Below are 22570 nucleotides of genomic sequence, written 5' to 3' on the forward strand. Positions count from 1 at the left end.
TGGCGATATCTCTTTTAACACCGAGGTTGGATGGTTAATTCGCGGCACAATGCTTAGGTGTGTTTATGATTTAAAGAGCGATATTCAGATGGAAGATGAAAGGAAGATGGAATATGGAAGACAATCCATTTCTAGAATTTAATGACAGGACTGGATGTGCGACTTTGCATATTGCGTTGACATTACTCAACAAATGAACGAATTAAATGTAAATCTTCAAGGCCAGAACAAACTTATTAATGGATATTCATTTAAAATTTTATGGAATTTACAACCGTGTTAAAAAAAAAAACTTTTTTATTATCCCGACGTTACGATCTTTATATCAAGATCATCATCTGGATGATCTTGATATGAAGATATGGATGCATACATAAATATACAAGACAAGCTGAATTAATTATTAACTGTAAGCTAGAGAAACAATGATTTGATCATATGTTATTTTACTAGCATGAACTCTAGTGAAAAAAAAATTATAAATTACATCAAGCTCAATTCTATTTATAATGACAGGATTAAACCTTCTTTCTTACAGATGGTTTTCTTTCAGAAACAATGATGTCCTATTTTTTGTATTACAATTGCTATTTAAGATACTGGATTTTCTACAGTCCTGTTTATAGTTGTTCTTAGTGAGGAAGATTCCGTGGGTGGAATATATGCTTTCCATATGTTTGGGATTTTAAGACTATCATTATTGTTCAGATTGGGGTGGTTGATAATGATCTCACAGGTTTCCTTAAATTTCTGTTCATACCATGTTTTAGTGCAATGTAGACAGCTAGTGCTTTTCCAGACAATTCTGTGTAAGGTATTCAGTTCATGATCCGAAAGGCCAGCTTCACCATAATTATTATATTTAATGTGTCGTTTATGTTCTTTTTGTCTGATAGGAATTGTGTATCCTGTTTCTCCTATGTATGGTATGTTGCAAATACAATAAATATGGTATACTCCAGGGTGGGCTAGTGGAGAGAGTGGGTGTTTGGATGAGTTGAGTAAGCTTTTTAATTTTGCAGGAGGTTTAAAGGTGGCGTTGAGGTTGTATTTTTCTAATATGCTGTTTATTTTGTCTGATGTTCCTTTAATGTAGGGAATGGTTATAGTTTTACTGTAGTCTGGTTTGTGTTTATGTTTTATTGAGATCTTGTAGAGAATTTTGCTAATAGTGTTTTGGCTGTATCCGTTTTTTTGGAAAGTATTGCTGATAATTTTATTCGTCTTTCAGTGCCTGTTCACTGGAACAGATCGTCTGACCCTGTTTTTTAGAGTGTAGATGAAACCTAGTTTTTGTGTTAGGTGGTGGTAGGAGTTTATGTGTATATATTGTCCCGTATGTGTCGGTTTCCGGTAAACATTGAAAGAAAGATTGCCAGAGGGAAACATGTGACAAGTGTATCTAGAAAAGGAAGTGTGTTATGTTTTTCAATCTCAATTGTGAACTATATGCGTTTGTGTTGTTTGTTTAGGTGTCTAAGGAATGTGCCTAATGTCTGGTAACCATGGGACCAGATCGCGAAAACATCGTCAACGTATCTAAGCCAGACTTTGAGTTTTAGAGGGGACGAACCTAAAGGAAGTTGCTCAAAATGTTCCATTTAAAAGTTAGCAATGGAAGGCATAATGGCGAGCCCATGGCTGTGCCTTCTTTTTGTAAGTAGATTTTGCCATACAAAATAATCAGAACGTAATACATGCGCAAAGGGCGCCGTGATATCTGGAGGGAATTTGTTCTGTAGGAGGATTGTGTCATTGATTGGGACATTTGTAAAGAGGGAAGAGTCGTCAAAACTGACTAATAAATCATCTTTTTCGGATGTAATGTCTTTCATGATGTTTATGAAGTGTTGTATGTTTTTGATATAGGAGGGGGGATGACCTATCAACTCCTTAAGTGTTGTGGCTAATTTTTTGGCTAGGAGATACGTCGGGCTATCAATTCTTTCAACTATAGATCTTAGCAGTGTGTTTTCTTTGTGAATTTTCGGTAGCCCGTAAATTCTTGGGGAGCACGCATAGTGTGGAAATAGTTTTTTGACCGTATCTTCGGACCATTTGGTAATTGACTTAAGTAGTTTCTCTGTTTTGTTTTTTTATTCTATTGGTTGGGTTGTAGTTAACTAATTGGTATGTGTTATTGTCAGAGACCTACAGATTCATTTTTTCTACATAAGTGGTACCGTTTAAAATAACGGTGGCATTTCCTTTATCTCCTCTGGTTATTAAGTTTGGATTTGTTTTAAGTGATTTTATCGCTGTTAATTCGTGTTTAGTTATGTTGCTAGTTATTGTTTGTTATGATTTAAAATGTTGGCAGTTTCTAAACGTATTTTGTCTGCTATGTTATTTGGGATGAATCTTATGCTTCTTTCAATATTACAAATAAATTCAAGTTTGTTTATCAATTTCGGTACTATAGCAAAATTTAAACCTTTGTTAAGTATAGAGATTTCGTCTTTGTTTAGAAAGTGGTTAGATAGGTTGACTATGTTATTGATACCTGTGGCGATTGGTGGCTCCTGTTGTTTCTTGCTTCTGGTTGGTTGTTGTTGTTCACCGTGGAGAACTTTGAATATGACGGCTGGTTTTGTCGTTCTTTTAGTCTTTGGAATTTGGATATTAAGTTTTCTTTCTTCGTTTGGAGGATGTGGTTCGCTGCGTTGTCCGTAGTCTTTTCTAGGATCATCCAGATATCTTCGTTTACGTAGCTTGAAAGTTCCGTTTTTACCTTTAGTAGCTGGTTTTGCGTAGCGGCTAGGTTCTTTCTGGTAGCTTGGATCTGGTCTCTGAGTAAGATCATTATTGTTTGGATTGGTCTTAAAATCCCAAACATATGAAAGGCATATATTCGACCCACGGAACCTTCCTCACTAAGAACAACTATAAACAGGACTGTAGAAAATCCAGTATCAACAATTGTAATACTAAAAATAAGACATCATTGTTTCTGAAAGAAAACCATCTGCAAGAAAGAATGTTTAATCCTGTCTTTATAAATAGAATTGAGCTTGATGAATTTATAAAAAAATTTATTTTATTTTAATTTTTTTTTCGCTAGAGTTCATGCCAGTAAAATAACATGTGATCAAATCATTGTTTCTCTAGCTTACAGTTAATAATGTAATTCAGCTTGTCTTGTATATTTATGTATGCTCCAGATGATAATCTTGATATGAAGATCGAAACGTCTGGATAATAAAAAAGTTTGTTTTTTTTTTTACACGGTTGTAATTTCCAAAAAAATGTAAATGAATGCTGATCATCGTGTAACACTAAAAGAAAGGACTAATGGATATTCCATTAATAAATTTGTTCTGGGTTTGATAAATGTCCGATATAATAATCTTCTTTGAAAATAAACTAAAATTTGGAATGGACAACTGGAATCTAATGATATTGTCCATTTTTTAATTTTTAGAAAAGAAAACCCACCTGAAACGAAAAAGTATGCAGAGGTAATACAGAGACTGCAAGAAGAATTCAGTGCGTGGTTCAAAAACTTACTCGAAAATGAAACTAGTTTGATATTTTCCTCATCACCCTTTAATACAAACGTTGAAAGGTTTCCCGAAGGATTTCATATGGAAGTAATTGATTTATAAAGGAACACTGAAGTAAGAAATAAATTTCCAAATGTGATTCTTATCGACTTTTATAGCAGTTACTTTGCAACTGATGAATTTCCATTGCTGGATATCCATTCGAGGCAAATAATGAGTTTATTGGGTAGCAGTTATCTGTGTAAAAAAAAAAAAACTCTTTTCGAAAATGAAAATTGTAAAATACAATTGTCTAAATTGCCCTGATGACTAACGACTATAAAAGTTGTATTAGAGCCGCAATTTCAACCATACCTCCCAATATTGAAAAGCTTGTTGATGAGAAACAGAGCCAAATATCTCATTAAATAAATTTCAACAGCTATTTAATTTCTTTTGATTAAAAAAAATTATTATTATTATTATTACTACTACGTGACACCTCCAGGGAGTCGAAGGACTCATCTTGGGAGGTCACACTACTTTACTTTGTCAAATACACCTCACCCCCTCCACCACTACCCAATTCTGCAACTATGACACTCCTACCATCAACGCCATCCAACTTCCATCATCATCATCACCACGAACAATAGCATTTTTTGTCTGTAAATTGCTTGTGTTCTGAAGGCCGATTTGTCTGTACGCTAGATGAAAAACCGGAGTTTCCAGGAGAAAAAAATCCTGCTATGTACTTATGCTGTTATGTACGTATACCTGTGTATATATTGAAAGTATTACTAATAAAAAGTAAATTATTATTATTATTATTATTCCTGAGACCTCTACGGAGTCCGAAGACTCATCGCGGGAGAACACCTACAACTGTCTCAATCACTACACCGAACCTCTACTACGAATCATCTCCATCAACGCCATCTACCACCTACCTTCACCCCTATTACAACTAGTATTCTATGTCTGTAAATTGCGTGTGTTCTGAAGGGCCGATTTTTCTGTATGCGGGAGGAAAAACCCTGCTACCTCCGTATGAGATCGACTAACTCACCTTCGATTGAAAATCGTCCAGATAAAGATTCCTCCCATCGCGACGAGAATCGAACTTAGGCCTATCCAATCGAAGGGCGCAATGTACCGTCGTTTTTCCAATTGCTACGGAGGCGCTTAAAAAAAATTAAATCAAATTAAAAAAACAAAAACAAAACCTTTACATTGTAAATCTATGTCGAAAATAACAAATTCCACCCCTCAAATAAAAAAAAAAAATTATTTATTCAGTACAGTATTTAATATTGTTTATTGAAAGGGGGATGGCAAATCCCGTTCTATTTTATAGCCGGGTCCGAAACTCGGATCGAAATCCATAAGAGTTTCATGCCGAAAAAACTATAGGCCCAAAGATTTTAACAAATTAACAAATCATTAACAAATTCGCCGGTAAAATAGCCTTTTCGGCTTATTATCTTAGTATTTAATATTGTGTTTCTTGCGGCCTGTATGAAATATTAGGTTTTCAATTGTAGCCCATTGAAGAACAAAGAACATCACTGAATTACAGTATGTATTGGTAAGATTAGGGTCTATAAGATGGCGCCAGTTGTCTGCCGTGTTTTCCATCACGATGCCAATTAAAAATCATTTATAGCATGGGGTTTGCTATTCCGTGATTAGCTAAGGGGAAGCCGAGCTGCCCACTAGCCTTCAAAATGTTAGGTCTAAGATGGCCACGCCTACCTACGTTGGGGTAAAAAAGTCCTAAGTGTATTTAATTATTTACTATTATGGCTTTTGTTTTAAACTTTCAACACTCAGAAATCTATTTTTACTTCATCTTTCACGATAACAGGAAAAATTAATTTCGCATTTCAAGAAAATCGGCCGTAGAAATAAATGCATACGTGTGTATTATTGAAGGAGATCGTTACACAAAACAAATTATTTTAAGATCAATATTTGAAGTGCTTTCGACACTAGAGGGCGAAAGTATGGTTGCGGTTAACATAGACTGACCAGTTTCAGAATTGTTTGGTTTGTGAATATGTTTCTAAGTGTTATGTCTTATATTTGAGTTGATATTAATAAACAAATACGTAATGACAGGAAAATGCCTGCAAAAATGTCGAAGAAAGTGGCTGGAATAATTATGAGAAGTAGGAAAACAATAATGAAAGACGGATTTATTGTGAGCTAATTTTGATTTCAGTATTTATAAATCCTGAAGTTTTAAGTAATTTAGGTAACCTAAGATTATGTATTTTTCTATGATTACACGATTGTTATTAATTTTATTCAGAACCTGGGAAAAAAGTATTTATTAATGATATGCATTTCAAGTATTCAAAAATGTTTCATTTGTTTTTCTGTTTTATAGAACAATAATAAAAAAAATGCAAACAACAGTACTGATTCAAGATAAATATAATGTGAACTGTTATTATAAGTGTTCATTAGTCACTGGTGATGCTAAATCGTTTTTTGTGCAAGGTCATGGACCTTAAGCATTAACATAATAATTGAATATCTAATTTATAAAGGGAAATAACAAAAATTAATAAAGTTGAGACATAATACAAGAAGGGAAAAGGACAGGGTGGGATTTTGTTAATGATAGCAGAGGAATTAAAGTCAAAAAGAGTAGTAGCGCATCGGTGGTAGGGACAGGGACTCGTAGGGCATTTGAGGCTATCATGTGCAAAATATAGATTCCAGCAGAGCTAAATGTGTAAATGGTTGCTGTTATAATAAGGGGGGGGGGGTATAATGGGAGAATGCGGATAACATGCACTAGCAAATTAGCACAATGAGTGTAGGTTGAGTAGTTATTATGGGGAGATTTCTATGGGGACGTAGATCGAGAGGAGGAATGGTCATGGGCTGCAAGGAAATGGAATTCATATAGCTGATGAGAGATAATTACCTGAGGCAACATGTAATGTTGCCTCAGGTAATTATCCCTCTGATCATTGCATTAGAGAATTTAACACTAATCAATCTAGCAATTCTCTCTCAGAGAAAGTGATCATGTAGTTTTGACCTGGGAAATTGCCAAAGATGCAGAATTTTCTATTAAGAAGGGATGTATGTGGAATTAAAAGGCAGGCGATTATGACAAGCTTGAGGAGATGGCTATCAGCAGAGCAATGCCATAAGAATTTAGAGGAGAGAGATGAAATGATTTTGGTGAATGGGCGGTTGTCAAGGGGTGTGTATCTGAATGTATACCTAGAGTCAGAAGAATAAATCAGGTGGGAGTTAGATGAATGTACATTTTCATTAAGCAGGAGTTGCACACAAAGAAAAGATTGTTGAGGGTTTATGAAGAAAAAGGTGATCAACATGCCCATGTGCAGTATAAGGCACAGGCAAGTAGGGTGAATGGTATAGTAAGGTAGGCCAAAACTCATTATGTTAGAATGCAAGCTTAAGAGACCAAAAGAAGCTGTATGGAGTTCTTTGGAGGAGAGAGAGAGAGATGAGATGATTTTGATGAATAGGAGGTGTACTCTATTGATGGAACTGAACTGCAGGAAACTGATGAGGTCAGGGACTTGTTATGTTATTGTGGACAGGGAATTGAAGTGATGAAGTTTAGAGGGCATATTGCAAAGCTAACTAAAACGGTACATCACATTACGTGGTTGTCAAAGAACACACAAGCAGGGATAGAGAGGTTATTGTTCCCCTATATAAGGCTTTAAAAAGGAATCTCTATCACCATGGAATTTGAACTTCCAGATTCCATGGTGAAGTTATGGAGAGGATCTCGAGGTGAGTGACAAAGATTTTAGCAGGTCTGTGTAATGCTTCTTACAAGAATAGATTAATGGTCTGTATTCTTCAAATAAATTAAAGATACCAAGAAATTATATACTTGATTTAATCCTTTATTGAAGTGTAAACAAACAAAATTTGCAACTGAAGTATTTTCAGGACTGGAGCAACTTGTATATAGAACTAACGACACATCACTTGTCTTGGTATCTCATAATGCAAAGCACTTATCCTTGTGGACATGTAAAATGCTATGCATTATAAGAAGGATCACTACACAGACTGGTTTCAACCTTTATTGAGGTCTCATCAGTGAAAGCCAGACCCAGAGGTGATACTAAGGTTGAAATAAGGCAGAAGTCATATTTTCATATACAAGTAGCCAAAAGATGTCACACCTTGTTATTAAAATACTCTTGATTAGAGATAGTTGTTGGAAGTTTTTCCACTTGGTTATACCATAAATTAAAGATACCAAGAAATTATACATCTGGTTTAATCCTTTATCCAAGTGTAAGCAAACAAAGTTTGTGCCTGAAGTATTTTCAGCATTTGGGCAACTTATATCTAGAAGCTAATAACTTCACATCACTTGCCTTAGTATTCCATAATGCAAAGCACATGTCTTTGTGGACATGTAAAATGCTATGCATTTTAGGAAGGGTCACTACCCAGACCAGCTTTAACTTTTGTTGAGTGTTGAGGTGTCATCAGTGAGAACCAGACTCAGAAGTGATACTTCACATCGCCGTCCTAATTGAAGTCAGTAGCTTCTATATACGAGTTGCTCCAGTCCTGAAAATACTTAAGACACAAACTTTGTTTGCTTACACTTGGATAAAGGATTAAACCATGTATGTAATTTCTTGGTATCTTTAATTTATGATATAACCAAGTGGAAAAACTTCCAACAACTGTATTCTTTTAAAATTAGCTGATGGATGAAAAAGAGGAGCAATGAGGGTAGCATTTAAGTTATTCTATGGATTTTATAAAAGGAATTGACACTGAAGACTTTGGTGCATGACAGGAAGGGAAAGAACAAGGGGCTCACCACTGGACGTTGTATAAGAGTGTGGTTAGTAAGGATGATAGGACTAGGTTTTTTGCTTGGAGGGTAGGGATTGGGTTGCCAGAAGTGGTTGTGGGTGCTTCATCAGTGAATGAGTTTAAGGAGCAGTATGATGTGTGAATGAAGGCTAGTCTGTGAAGAAAGTATCTCCCACGAGTAGTCTTTTGACTCTATGGAGATACCTGTATAATAACAGTAATTATGGATATTATTTCTGGGAAAACTCCCATGTCACTCCTCTTAACAAACTATTATATTAACTATTATATGCCTGCTTCTGTTTAGGAGTGCCCCTGTTTAAATGCCATTGGCTATTTACTCACGGATTCTTAGGGCATTGTAGATGTATATTTACCATTAAATATATGTAGCATAAAGGAAGAGACATAGCATCCACTTCCTCCATGTGTTCAGACGACGACCTAGCATAGTCGAAACGGACCCCACCCTGTCAACCCTCTTTCCCACAACCCCTCTCCCCCACACTCTAAAAATCAGTTGCTGTTTTCAACCCCTTTCACCCTTTCCCACCCTATATAAATAAAAAAAAAAAAAAAAACACTCTGCCCATTCCTAATGACATAATATATATGTATATATATATTATTCAAAAAACCCAGGTTTTTTCCATTTCCATTTTAATTCTCCCACATTGCCTACCTCCCCCCACACAGTAGTTTGCACATCACATTGCAGAAAGAAGAAAAGCCACAACACCCATTAAAAGGTATGTGTAAATTTCTCTTCCTTTATGCTACATATATTTACTGGTAAATATACATCTACAATGCCCTAAGAATCCGTGAGTAAATAGACATTTAACCAGGGGCACTTCATAAGGCAATCATTTTTTCTGTCCTAATTATGGTAGACTAATTTCATGTGTAAAATAAGTATTTAATGAAATTCTAATGTGACACCCTCTTTTATCATAGTGCATGTTTAGTCATAGAATGTTAAAGATTAAAAGCATGTTACTGCATGATTTACTACTGCTTTTCATGGTTATTAGGTAAGTATTTACATAATGTAACATTACGTTAACTATTTTAAAGGGTTAATTGTTACATTAAAAGGGTTTTGCACACCTGAGTTATTTTATATTACATGAATTGTATATGCACTAATAAGTATGCTTAAATAGCACGATGAAGTGATGAAAGATCATCCTCGATTTCTCATAGTATTTGTCATTTATGTGAATCTTTGTACCATTGTTACTGAACAGACATTTATCTTCATCTTTGAAAAATAGTACTTTTATACAAACATTAATGTCAGCCAGTTTGAACCACCTTAGTCTGCCACTACATGAGGTTTTGCAATGCATCCTGATCCATGTTCAAAGTTCAATAAGAAATAAAAGGTCTGTTGTTACCTTTATGGTTCTGTGCTTCGGTTTCTCAATTATCAACCTGATCAAAAAAAGACATACTTCTGGGGTTGTGATTAGAAACTATGTCACTTGCAAACCGGGTTTAATAGCATATCCTCATCTAAATTATATGCTTATAATCAAGTAAAAACTGCCATTTGGTAACCATAAATATAATCTCTTCCTAAGCATGAAACTAAAGTTGATTAATAACACCATTAGCTAAGCGTAAGCCCATTATTAATTTCTTCATTAATTTAGCAGTAATCAAACAATAGAAAGTTATTTTATTATTTTCATTAGAAAGGTTAGAATTTGCAAATGAAAGTTGAAGTGGCAGTGTGAATATATTGTTTCTGCTAATGTAGTAAACTTAAATCATGTCTATCATAAGTTCTTTGGAATGTGGATGTAATTTAAACATATATTTGCATCTGCTATGTATACAAGATGGACCCAATATTCAACAGTTACATGTTTCAGTAAAAGTAATCGATTCCTGAAATAGATCTTGATATAAGTTAATCATACTTGCCAATAAATTAAATTCTTGTTTAATCCTTTATCTAAGTCTAAGTAAACAGTTTGTGTGTGAAGCATCTTCATAACTAGGCTACTTGTATATAGAGGCTGATGACATTACAACAATTGCTTTAGTATCCCATAATGCAAAGCACACTTCCTTTCAGAAATGACTCACCCATAATGCTATGCATTAAAGGTTGGTCATACTCATATTTGGCCTTTATTGAGGCCTTATCAGTGGGAGTTAGACCTAGGAAGATACCATGATTGAATTAATACAAAAATCACATATTTCTTATTTACAAGTAGTAAAAAAAATATTATAATACTGTATCAGCATATTATAATAATAGCTATGGAAATTTTCTTCACTTATAAAGTAAATTATACTCGTGAAGAAATTATTCTTCTTAAATCATGACTAATCAACTTATGTATATATCAATGATCTAGTTAATATATTTCATGTATAAACCTTGTTTGCTTACACTTGGAACGAAGTCTTGGTATAGTTTTTCCATGGTTACATTTTACAATATGGAGATGCATTCTTGGCTGGCCAGAAAAATATCACTAATTCCACAACTGGTGGCTGAGTAATGCCACCACTTGTGACATGACTGTTCTACTAGTATTTTTTTTTATTTTTAATTTTTTTAAAGTTTAGTGTTTATGGTTACTGATTGGTGCAGCTATTTTGTATGTTTAAATAAGCATTTAAAGTTGTACATTCTTGTTTTTCAAAATATGAATAAAATGAATATGTAGTCTTTGAATGATGTTAAGAGTCCAAACTCAGAGTGCTTGGCAGTGGGAGAGACACAGCCTGGTTTCATATTTTCATGAGTTTTGGGGTTATACAATAATTCTATCTCAGGAAAAACTAAATGTGCGTGTGTGTGTGTGTGTGTGTGTGTGTGTGTGTGTGTGTGTGTGTGTATATATATATATATGTATGTATGTATACTATATATAAAACATAAAAACCTTAGCCCACCCAAGGTACTAATGTACTTATAGGTTCTAGATGGGCATCTCATTAAAAAAAAGTATTTTGCGGGAGAGGAGATTAGGCGATACAAAAAGAAATCATCCTGCTTTGTATTCAACTATGTTCATCATATTAAGTTAAAAATCTGTCAATTTGTTCTAGAGTTATAAGTGAACATTGAAAATAACTCAAGAACAAATTGGTGGATTTTGATTGTGTTAACTAATAGATAGAGGATGTTCCAAAGATGGTTTATGTGCATTTTCATTGATGTACACCTCCAGATTATGGAGCAGTGATTAATTTTTTTTTAACCTTCCTCCACTGCCTGTACTGCAATTTAACAATATCTGGCCACTATTTGTGGCTAGATATTGTTACATTTTTTAGATATTGTTAAATTCTCTTGTTATATATTGTGATATTAAGTTTGTTTGTTATTACCATAATTATGTTTATTAGTAGTTATTCAGTGTTTTTTTTAAATTATTAGTAGGTATTTTATTTTTTCAATCTGCAACAACAAAGAGCAAATTCTATAAGTTGCTCAACCTCCTGTGGCAAGGCCTATGAGACTAAAAATAGATTGAAATTATTGAAGTTTCTTGAATAATAAAGAATGGTTTGCTTTCTCTTACTATTGTAATATCAGATATTCATTCCTCTGATCGGTACTATTGACTGTAGTATATCAGCACTGTAAAGCACTTAAATACAGACACTCATCTCCCGGAATGTGTTGTTTATTATCACTCATTACATTACCATCGCTTTACCATTATTATCACTTGTTACAATACAACATCCACAGTCTCATCAGTTTATTGAAATTATTTGAGCTTGCAATTCCGGATTTCAAATGACATCATTTAGTGTGAAGCAAATAGCTGAAAGGGTGTTCATGCATACTTACAAGGTTCAAGGTCAAGTGTACCATTTAGTTGGAAGTTTGTTGCCATTCGAACCAAATGATCATAAATTTTTACAAATTTATTTTTAATGGGGCACAAAGAGTTGGTGCCCCATTATGATAAGTGCCTGAACAATGGTGGAAATTATGTAGAAAAGTAGTGAAAGATGTCTACTTCAATTTCCAATAAAGTTTTTTTTGTAAGTATATTTTTATTTCTCTGACAGCCCATCTGAACTTACTTTCTGGATGTCCCTCGTATATATATATATATATATATATATATATATATATATTAAGGATACCAAGTAATTTTATAAACATTTTTTACTCCTCCAAAGTAAGCAAAAAAACAGTTAAGTTTGTGCCTGAACGTAGTTCAAGTCTAAAGGTAGTGCAACATCAGGGCAACTTGTTGTAAAGGTGGGTAAAGCTCTGATCACTATTCTTAGTATTTCCCATAATGTAAAACACATCTCACTAGGAGATGTATACTGTTATACATTATGGGTGGGGGTGTCACTACCCAGACCGGTTGCAACCTTTTTTGAGGTCTCCTCAGTGAGTAGCTAGACCCTGAAATACCAAGGTTTTTAGTAATACAGAGCCTTATCAACTTTACCTATACAAGTTGCTACAAGGTGCTTTTACTTTGAATAAGAAACTCTCGATGAGATAAAGATGTGAAAATTACTTGGTATCCTTAATATATATTATCCCCAAGGTAAAATACTTTTCACATCTTTATCTCATCGAGAGTTTCTTATTCAAAGTAAAAGCACCTTGTAGCAACTTGTATAGGTAAAGTTGATAAGGCTCTGTATTACTGAAAACCTTGGTATTTCAGGGTCTAGCTACTCACTGAGGAGACCTCAAAAAAGGTTGAAACCGGTCTGGGGTAGTGATTCCCCCCCCACCACCCATAATATATAACAGTATACATCTCCTAGTGAGATGTGTTTTACATTATGGGAAATACTAAGAATAGTGATCAGAGCTTTACCCACCTTTACAATGAGTTGCCCTGGTGTTGCACTACCTTTAGACTTGAACTACGTTCAGGTGCAAACTTAACTGTTTTGCTTACTTGGGAGAAGGAGTAATAAAAAAAAAAAAAAAAAAAAAACCAAGTTTATAAAATTACTTGGTATCCTTAATATATATTATCCCCAAGGTAAAAAACTTTTCACATATATATATATATATATATATATATATATATGTTATGCTGATGTAATATACCTTGTAAGTCAAATACAATTTCTGAATTCAACCATGTGATCCATCTATAATGGAAAGCTGCTTGTTCATGTAAGTTTGAAAGAAAATAAATTTGTAAAAATTTATGATCATTTGGTTCGAATGGCAACAGAAACTTCCAACCAAATGGTACACTTGACCTTGAACCTTGAAAGTATGATGCAAACCACTTATTGACTGCTTCTTTGACCTCGTCGTCATCTTGAAATTGCTGTCCACCAAGGAAAGATTTCAGATGTTTGAAGAGGTGAAAGTCGCTTGGCATGAGTTCAGGACTGTATGGAGGATGATGGAATTGTTCCAAGCCGAAGGTGGCGAGAAGTCTTACCCATCTTCATACCATTCAATCACTCATTGCATTTTCTCCATAAACCGCAATAATTTGCCGATGAATTTCATCTGCTTTAACATTCCTTGCATTCAAGAAACGGATAACTGACTTAACTTCACATGCCTCGGACTATTAGATTTTACACGTGGCAGGCGATTCAATTTTCTTAGACGTTATAAACACGCGCCAAGAAACGTACGCACTGCGAGAATGTCCGAAAATGGCACCAACGCCTTGGTAACGAATCAACAAACTCAGCACCATATGTGCCACATTGCGATCACAGCACTGCAGTGAAAATATTTAAAAATGGAACTTACTTTCTGGACGTCCCTCGGACAAACTTTTAAGTCAGCTATAGAACATGCTAACAATGTGCAAGAACAAAGACTGACTATACATGCAAACTGAGTACCTACAGGATATCACACAGGCAGATTCAATGTGCCCACAGCTAATGAAGTAGTGATTGCCATTACTGGGCAAGAACTTAACCTCGGAGATATAACGTTACATGGTCATGATGATAGACTGAAAGGGATATGCGAGATGCATATAGCCTATGATGCACTCCAATATCCAATTTTATTTTGCAAAGGAGAGGATGGATATTATTATTATTATTATTATTATTATTCAGGCCTCCATGGAGTCAAAAGACTCATCGTGGGAGGTCTCCCCTAAGAAACACAAAGTCTATTGTACCACTCCTTAAACTCATTGACCATTCTCGCTCTCACCACTCCATCAGGCAGTGCATTCTGCAGTTCAACCACCCTCCATGCAAAGAAACTACTCCTCATCCTCTTGCTCACAGTTTCCTTTCGTAACTTCCAGGGATGGCCTCTTGTCATCACTCCCTCCCACTGTTCAACCAAGCGAAAGAACTCCCCAGTGTCAACCGTGTAACCACCTCTCAACAGTTTAAAAGTCTCAATCATATCACCTCTCCTTCTATCTGCCAAACTCTGCAGCCCGTATTCCCTCAGCTGATCCTCCATCCATCTCTGTACCCTTTCCACAGTTAATTTATCCCCTTCAAATCCTGGAGACCAAATCTGAGAACAATAGTCTAAGTGTGGTGTGATCAGAGATTTATACAACAGAATGATAACCCTTTAATCTCTGCAGGTCAGTGTCCTTCTCATAATTGCAGCAATCCTCTGTGTTACCTTCACCACCTTTGCAATATGTCCCCTAAATTTCAGGTTTCTATCAATCATCAACGTCTTGTCTCCCCTACTTCCTCCAGTATAGCTTCTCTCATAGAGTATGCAGCATCCCATCGATGATTCCCAAACCTCAAGACCTTACATTTTGGTGTATTAAACTGACACCCCCATTTATTTGCCCATCTATCTTATTATATCTAGCTTATTCAAATCCTCTTGCAGGGCTTCCACATCTGCACTATTACTAATAATCTTTCCCAGCTTCACATCTGCAAACAACTGAATATCCCCTTGCAATCCACTGGCAATGTCATTGATATAAAGGTTAAACAATATAGGTCCTAGTACTGAGCCCTGTGGGACCCCACTTGTAACCCTCTGCCTCCTTGAAACTGCTCCACCATACATAACTGTCTGATACCTGTCAGACAGCCAATCCTGAATCCAGTTGACCAATCTGACATCCAGACTCACGTGCTGCAACTTAAATATCAGCTTATCATGTGGCACCCTGTCAAATGCCTTTGTCAAGTCTAAGAAAATTGCAGTATATGCCTTTCCCTCATCTAATGTACTTGTAACTTTATTATAAAAGGCTAGCATATTGCTAAAACAAGAGCACCCCTTCACAAATCCATGTTGACTCTCACAGATAACATTACCTTCATCTGCCCAATGCTGTATACGGTCCCTCAGTACTTTCTCCAAGATCTTAACAACTACTGATGACACTCAAACTGGCCTATAATTAGACACTCCCAGTCTATTACCACCCTTATGCAATGGCACTATCTTAACTTATTTCCATTCCCTGGGCACCTTTCCCGCAGCCAGACTTTCATTGAAAAGCCAGGTTAAAGGCACTGTCAGTTCCCTAGCACATTCTCTCAAAACTTGTGGTGAAATACCATCCAGTTCCAAAGCTTTACTGACATCCAGAGTACTCAGTATCTGAAACACACTCTCCTCCTGTACCTCTAAACCTCAAACCTGCCCTATCCCTCTAGCATTAAAACTGACTCCTCTAGGATGAAATACTCCAATAAAGTGTTCATTGAACAATTCCACTATGTCCTCTGCATCAGTCACTCTATTCCCATTTATATCCCACAATATCATTCTTCCACAGTCATTTCTCCTCTTACTGGCCACATAGCTAAAACATTCCCTAGGATTGTCTTTGGATCTTAGGGCCAATCTCCTCTCATATTCCAGTTTTGCTTTCCTTACCACATTAGTCACTCTTCTGGCCTGTGTCTTATATTCTTCATGCATCTTCTCTTCATCTGTCTCCTTATATCTCTTCCATAGCCTCTTTTTCGCATGCAATTCCTGTTTAATATTGTTTGTCATCCACTTTATTCCAAATTGTGTCCTCTTCCTCACTTGTGGTATATAAGTTACCATTGCTGCTAACAAATATTCTTTCACAATTTCCCATGCACTAATATCCTGGCCTTTCAATTCCTCCCTCCATGAAACTTCCCGAAGTTGACGTCTAAGACTATTATAATCACCTGCCTTATAATTTAATTCCACATAAGTTCCCGTCTCTTTGATACTCCTGTATGTCTATTCATTTTCGAAGTCAAAACCATATTATAATTTAATTCCACATAAGTTCCCATCTCTTTGATACTCCTGTATGTCTATTCATTTTCCAAGTCAAAACCATATGGAATTAAATTATAAGGCATTATAAATAATTCCTTATTATAAGGCATTATTTATTAAAGTATAAGGCATTATAAAATACTACAAACAGTAGAGATCCCAGATGACTGGAGAACTGGAAAGATCATCCCAATATACATGGGAGAGATGTCATCTCAGTTATTATCAACTCTTCTGATGCTATAACCAAATCCAAAACTCTTGAACCTCTTGTTCCCTCTGTTACATGTTGCCTAAGACATTTGTCCCTCAAGAATTCTAGAAATTCCATTCCCCTATTGCTACATGCATCTTCCTCTCTCCAATTTATACTTCTTCTTTTCTGTCTAAGACGGGTTGAGTCTTCTCTTGAGCAGGATCTTCCAGTCTTCTCTATTCCTTGCTGTTTGAAAAAGTTCCTTATACATTCTGCATCCCGAAATGTTCTTTATTAATTTCAGCCAGGTAATTCTTGGTCTTCCAGGTCTTCTTTTTCCAGTTGGAAAAGTATTGATTAGGACGTCAGGAAGTCTGTCTGCATCCATGCGTACAATGTGTCCAAACCATCTCAGTTGTTGTTTTCTAATTTTTTTCTATTATTGTCTTTTTATACAATAGTTCTTGTCTGACTGTGATGTTTGTTTTCTTTTCTATCCAACTTGTTCTATTTATTTTTCTTAAACATTTCATTTCAAATGCCAGCAGTTTTTTCTCCTCTCTTTTTTTAAATGTCCACGCTTCTGCTCCATAGATGACTGTTGGTATAATTATTGCTTCATATAATTTGATTTTGGCTTGTTTAGATATCTTGTTTGTTTTCCAGATTTTCTCTAATTTTCCCATGGTGGTCCATCCTATCGCTATTTTGCGTTCGATTGTTTTGAGTTCATCTATTGTTTCTGTTAGTTTTGATCCAAGGTATATGAAGTTGTCTACTTGTTCTGTTTATTCTCCATTTAGGATGGCTGAGATGGTAGTTTTGTTCCTCCCTATTTTCATCACTTTTGTCTTTTGTATATTTATTGTCATGTCATATGTTTTACAGGTTTCGTTTACCTTGTTGATCAGCTTTTGTAGTTCATTTGGGGTTCTTGCAAGAAGGATGAGATCATCTGCATATTTGATATTATTTATGTTTAAACCATTGACATTGATTCCAGGCTCATTGTCTGTTGCTTTCTTTACAACTTCTAGATATATGTTGAATAGGCATGGAGATAATGGGCATCCTTGCATTACTCCTTTTTGGATCTCTATGGGTTCTGTTGTGAGTGTGTCCTTTTTAATTATTGCATTTGTCTTAGAGTAATATTTTATCAGAAACTGTATTATATATTTGTCTATTGCTTTTTCTAGTAGAATTGTAAGAAGGATTTCTCTGTTGATGTTATCGAAAGCTTGTTTAAAGTCCACAAAACAACAATATAGTTCTTTATGGTCTTCCCAGCTGAGCTCTTCTAGTTGGTGCAATGTGAAAATTTGGTCTATTGTTGAATAGTTTCCTCGGAAACCAGCTTGTTCAATGCCTATCATTTCTTCGTAGCTGTTTTTTAATCTATTTTGTATAATTCTTATGAATATTTTATAGGTGTGAGGGAGTAAATTGATTGGTCTGTAATTTCTGCAGTCTCTTTTGTCTCCTTTCTTGTATATTGGGATGATCTTTCCAGTTCTCCAGTCATCTGGGATCTCTCCTGTTTGTAGTATTTTATTGAACAGGGTTGTTAAATATTCTATTGATATGCTGCCTCCATATGACCACAGTTCAGTAGGGATAGTATCAATGCCTGGTGCTTTATTTTTTTTCATCTGTTTTATTGCGTATCTAACTTCTTCTTGTAAAATTTTTGGGTGATCATTATTTTCTTCTATTGTTGGCATTGTAGTTTTGTTTCCTTGGTGGAAGATAGTCTTAAAATGGTTTGACCAGATTTTTCTTATATGTTCAATATTCCCGGTTTCAGCCATCTTGTTGTTTATCATTGTTACTGCTTTTGCTGAGAATTCCTTTGAATTTCTCTTACAGTATCATGGAAGACTTTCAGGTTGTTTTGTTGGTATTCTTCTTGGCATTTCTTAGCTTTTTCTTCTAACCATTTTTCTTTGGCTTTTTTGCATAGGTTGTCAACTTTATTTTTTAATGCTCTGTATTTTTCTCTATTCTCTTCATTGTTTTGTTGGTTTACAAGTATCTTGGCCTCTCTTTTCTCTTCTATGGTAGCTATGATTTCTTGGGTTATCCACTGTTTGTTTATTTTGGGTTTGGAACCTAGAGTGTCTTTTGCAATTGATAACACTGTTTCTTTTCCTTCTTCTCAGTATTTTCCCGCTGTTCTGTAAGGATGGAGGGTTTTAATTTCAAGCACATCTGTTCTAAAAATCGACTTCTGCTTGAGCTGTCTTTTAGTTTTGATAGGTTGATGTTTTCTTCTTTTCTGATATTATTTTTCCTGTTGAATTTTATCTTCACTTTGGCAGTTAATATTTCGTGGTCAGTGTCAAAATCAAAACTTCTTAATGTTCGTACATTATTTACTGATCTTTTCCATTGTTTGTTTACGATGATATAGTCAATGCAGTTCTTTATATTACCATCTGGGGATGTCCATGTATATTTATTATTAGGGCGTTGATATAACAGTGTGTTTGTAATCATTAGATCGTTTGCTTTACAGAAGTGGAGTAATTGTTCTCTCTGTCGTTAAGCTCTCCGTATCCAAATTTCCCCATCACATCTTTTTTGTCTGCTGTGAACTGTCCTATTTTAGCATTAAAATCTCCCATCACTATCATGAGTTCTCTATTTTTGGAATTATCTATTTCCTGTTGTAGTTCTTAATAGAAATTTTCTATTTCTTCCTCTGAATGGTTACTGTCTGGTGCATATATTTGGATTATTTTAATTGTTTGACCTTTTTCTTTTGTTTGAAGTTTGGCTGTTATTATTCTAGGAGACACTGGGTTTATTTCAATTACTGAGTGTGTAAGCTTCTTTTCAATTAGTAATGCAACTCCTTCTCTGTGTATGTTATCTTTTCTTCCTGAGAAGTACAGTCTTCCTTCTGGTAAATCCATGAATCCATCTCTGCACCAATGTGTCTCTAATAAACCTAAAATACTCCATTTCAGTCTTTTTAAACTTTCCTGGACTAATTGTAATTTTCCAGGTTGGTATAGTGATCTTATGTTGAGGGTGGCTACATGTTTCACATCCTTGGCTGACCACATTGCTGATTTCTCACCTACTCTATGCGGTCTTTGAGTAGGCGCGTCGGTTGTCCCGTATGGAGTAGCACTATCTCGGTTTGTAGACTTTCTCCTGCTCATGAAAGTTACTGGCATAATAATGTAGCCAGCTTGCCATGCCTCTGCTACATCCTTTGGTCCACGGCTCTTTATTTTTTATTCAGAGCAACCCATTTGGGTTTCCCCCATCTGCCACCTGGGGGATGCGCCTGGTAGGAGTGTGGTCTCCCCCAAGCCAATTTATACTACCTGTAGTTAAAATCTCCCATACCAATCATTCTTCTTGCACTTGCTAATCTTAACTGTCTAAACATCTCCTGGTCCCCATCCTCTGTGCTCCTGGGTCTGTAGCAACTCCCCACTAAATATCCTGTCTTGCCCACCTCTACCTCACACCATATGCTTTCAGAATCATTTGTGTCACTGCCTTCCAAAGCCTCCACTCTTAGAGGACATAAGCTGTCACTTATAAGCAGCACCCCACCACCACGCTTTCCCCTCCTATTCTGCTAAAAATGCTGTACCCAGCGACTTCTATTCCTGTTATTATATCCTCTTCTGTCAACCACGTCTCAGTGATCCCAATAATTTTTGGCCAGGCTGATGCTATCTGCGTCACCAATTCCTCCCCCTTGTTCCGGATACTCCTGGCATTAGTATAAAGCATATAAATGCCATTGTTTCTATACCCAGCATTATCCTTTCTAGACTCCATTGGGCTCAGTGTTGATGTTGTCTCCCTTCTCCCAAGTATCCATTCCCACAAGAGGCCACCCCTGCTATCATCCTCCCTGGGACACACTGACTTGTTCAGAACAGCAATCTCTCCAGATGCCTATGTCCTTCCTCATTCAAATGTAAACGGTCTCTCGCATACAATTCCTCTCTTTTCTCAAACGCACTCCAAGCATCCACATATACCAGTCCTCTCTTGTCACACATTCTAGCTATTATGTCATTCAATATTGCTGCTCTTCTGCTCAGCTCATAATTATCATACCTAGGCAACACGCACACTATTTTTCCTCTCTCTGTCTTCTTCCGTACAGCCTCAAGCAAAAATCTCATATCTCTCGCTGCCCGACTTACATTACCACTCAAGTCATTTATTCCTACCATCACAATCATCTCATCCACCCTTTCACCTCTCTTAATTGCCATGGCCACCCTTTCTATTGTTCCTCCTGGCAAACACTCCTCACGCATCCTATCTTGAACACCATGGATCATTGAGTCACCATACATTATACCTCTTACCATTCCCTCTCTCTTATTGTTTCCATTCTCTCCTCTTCTTTCATTCACATAGGTCTCTCTCATTCCCTCTCCTCTACTGCTATTCTCTCTTCTAGCATTCCCATACCTCTCTCTCATTCCATCTCTCCTACTGTTTCCATTCTCTCCTCTTCTAGCATTTCCATATCTCTCTCTCATTCCATCTCTCCTACTGTTTCCATCCTCTCGTCTGCTGGCATTCCCATATCCCTCTCTTATTCCCTCTCTTCTACTGTTTCCATTCTCTCGTCTTCTAACACTCCCAAAATTCTCTCTCTCCCCTACTCTGATTCGGGTTGCATTTATCCCTTCCATTCTCCTAATCTTATCTTTCATACTTCTGCTCTCATTCACAAGGCATTCCACCTCCTCTTTCAGCTCATCTATCTCTCTCTGTGGGTCGGTCACTCTTAATCTAAATTCACTCTCCCTACATTCATTCTTCTTCCTACTGTCTTCATTCCCCATTCCTGGAGCAATAAGGTTGGATATTGATATTTCTAATGCACTTATTTCCTCCCATTGCCTGCATTTTGCGCACATACGCTCTCCGCTTTCTTTCACAAGCCACATATCCAATTCCCGAGACACATACATGCCGCAAGTACTGCATGCCACAAAGTCCCTTATGATATTGCTTATAATAGAGTTCTTAAATGGTGAAGGACTTTGCGAGACGCCACTTGCGACTATAGCTGAATCGCCATCATTCCTTACTGCCGAGTAGCGTAATCGTTAATTATTCAATTAATAAATTCCGTTAAATAAATAAGAAAAAAGTACAAAAATTACAAGCAAAACAAAACATTTAAGTACACTAAATATAATTAAATAAAATGAAATATAATTAAACACAGTAATGAAAACTTAGCTTCGTTTGTCTTCCACCGTTATACATTCGATTCCGACGGTAACCAAAATATATTATATTGCAACAGCAACTAACTTCCAAAAAACAACCACTGAAGTACACTCGTATTCAAAGAAACAATTTAGCACTCAAAAATGTAGAAAAACGGGAAAAAAACGGATTATTCACTGATTAAAAATCACTTTCTTCTGCACAGCTCAAATTCACCGCCATGTGCTCTTGCATTGATGTTGCATTGATATACCACAAATGAATCCAGGAAGTGGAGAACCTACAGGTTGAAAAACTGTTTAAGCAGTGAATTTTTACATGTATTGAATGATGGTACAGATAGAAATTTTAATCTACTACATAGATATGGTCAACTCATCAATTGACACTGGGTTGACATATATGCTAAAATTGAGTCTGAGCATCTCACACACACATGTTTAAACCAAAGTAAACTTCAGGTAGAAAATTATATACATCTCCATGATGCATTGTGCACTGATGAAAATGCTTTAAACATTGGCCAAATTCATATTGCCTTCTTCTTTCGTGGGAAGCCCCTGTTATTTCCATGAAAAAACTTATGATGCAATGGTCTATGTTAGAGCATATGATGGCTCTGAC

The 22570-nt window shown here is 35.9% G+C and overlaps 1 protein-coding gene across 1 annotated transcript in view; it reads left to right on the plus strand.

The window, feature by feature from the left end:
• The first annotated feature begins 5518 nt into the window (after positions 1-5518).
• LOC150101259 (solute carrier family 71 member 1) overlaps positions 5519-22570 on the plus strand; it is a 268455-nt gene continuing 251403 nt past the window's right edge. Inside the window, exon 1 of the mRNA XM_090401592.1 lies at positions 5519-5685. Coding sequence (XP_090257718.1) covers positions 5608-5685 — 78 coding nt within the window. The 5' untranslated portion in view covers positions 5519-5607. The remainder of the gene's footprint in view (positions 5686-22570) is intronic.

The sequence above is a fragment of the Typopeltis vanoorti genome, chromosome 12 (assembly GCF_054136105.1).
Source record: "Typopeltis vanoorti isolate ZY-2024b chromosome 12, IOZ_Tvanoo_1.0, whole genome shotgun sequence".
Classification (NCBI taxonomy): Eukaryota; Metazoa; Arthropoda; class Arachnida; order Uropygi; family Thelyphonidae; genus Typopeltis; species Typopeltis vanoorti.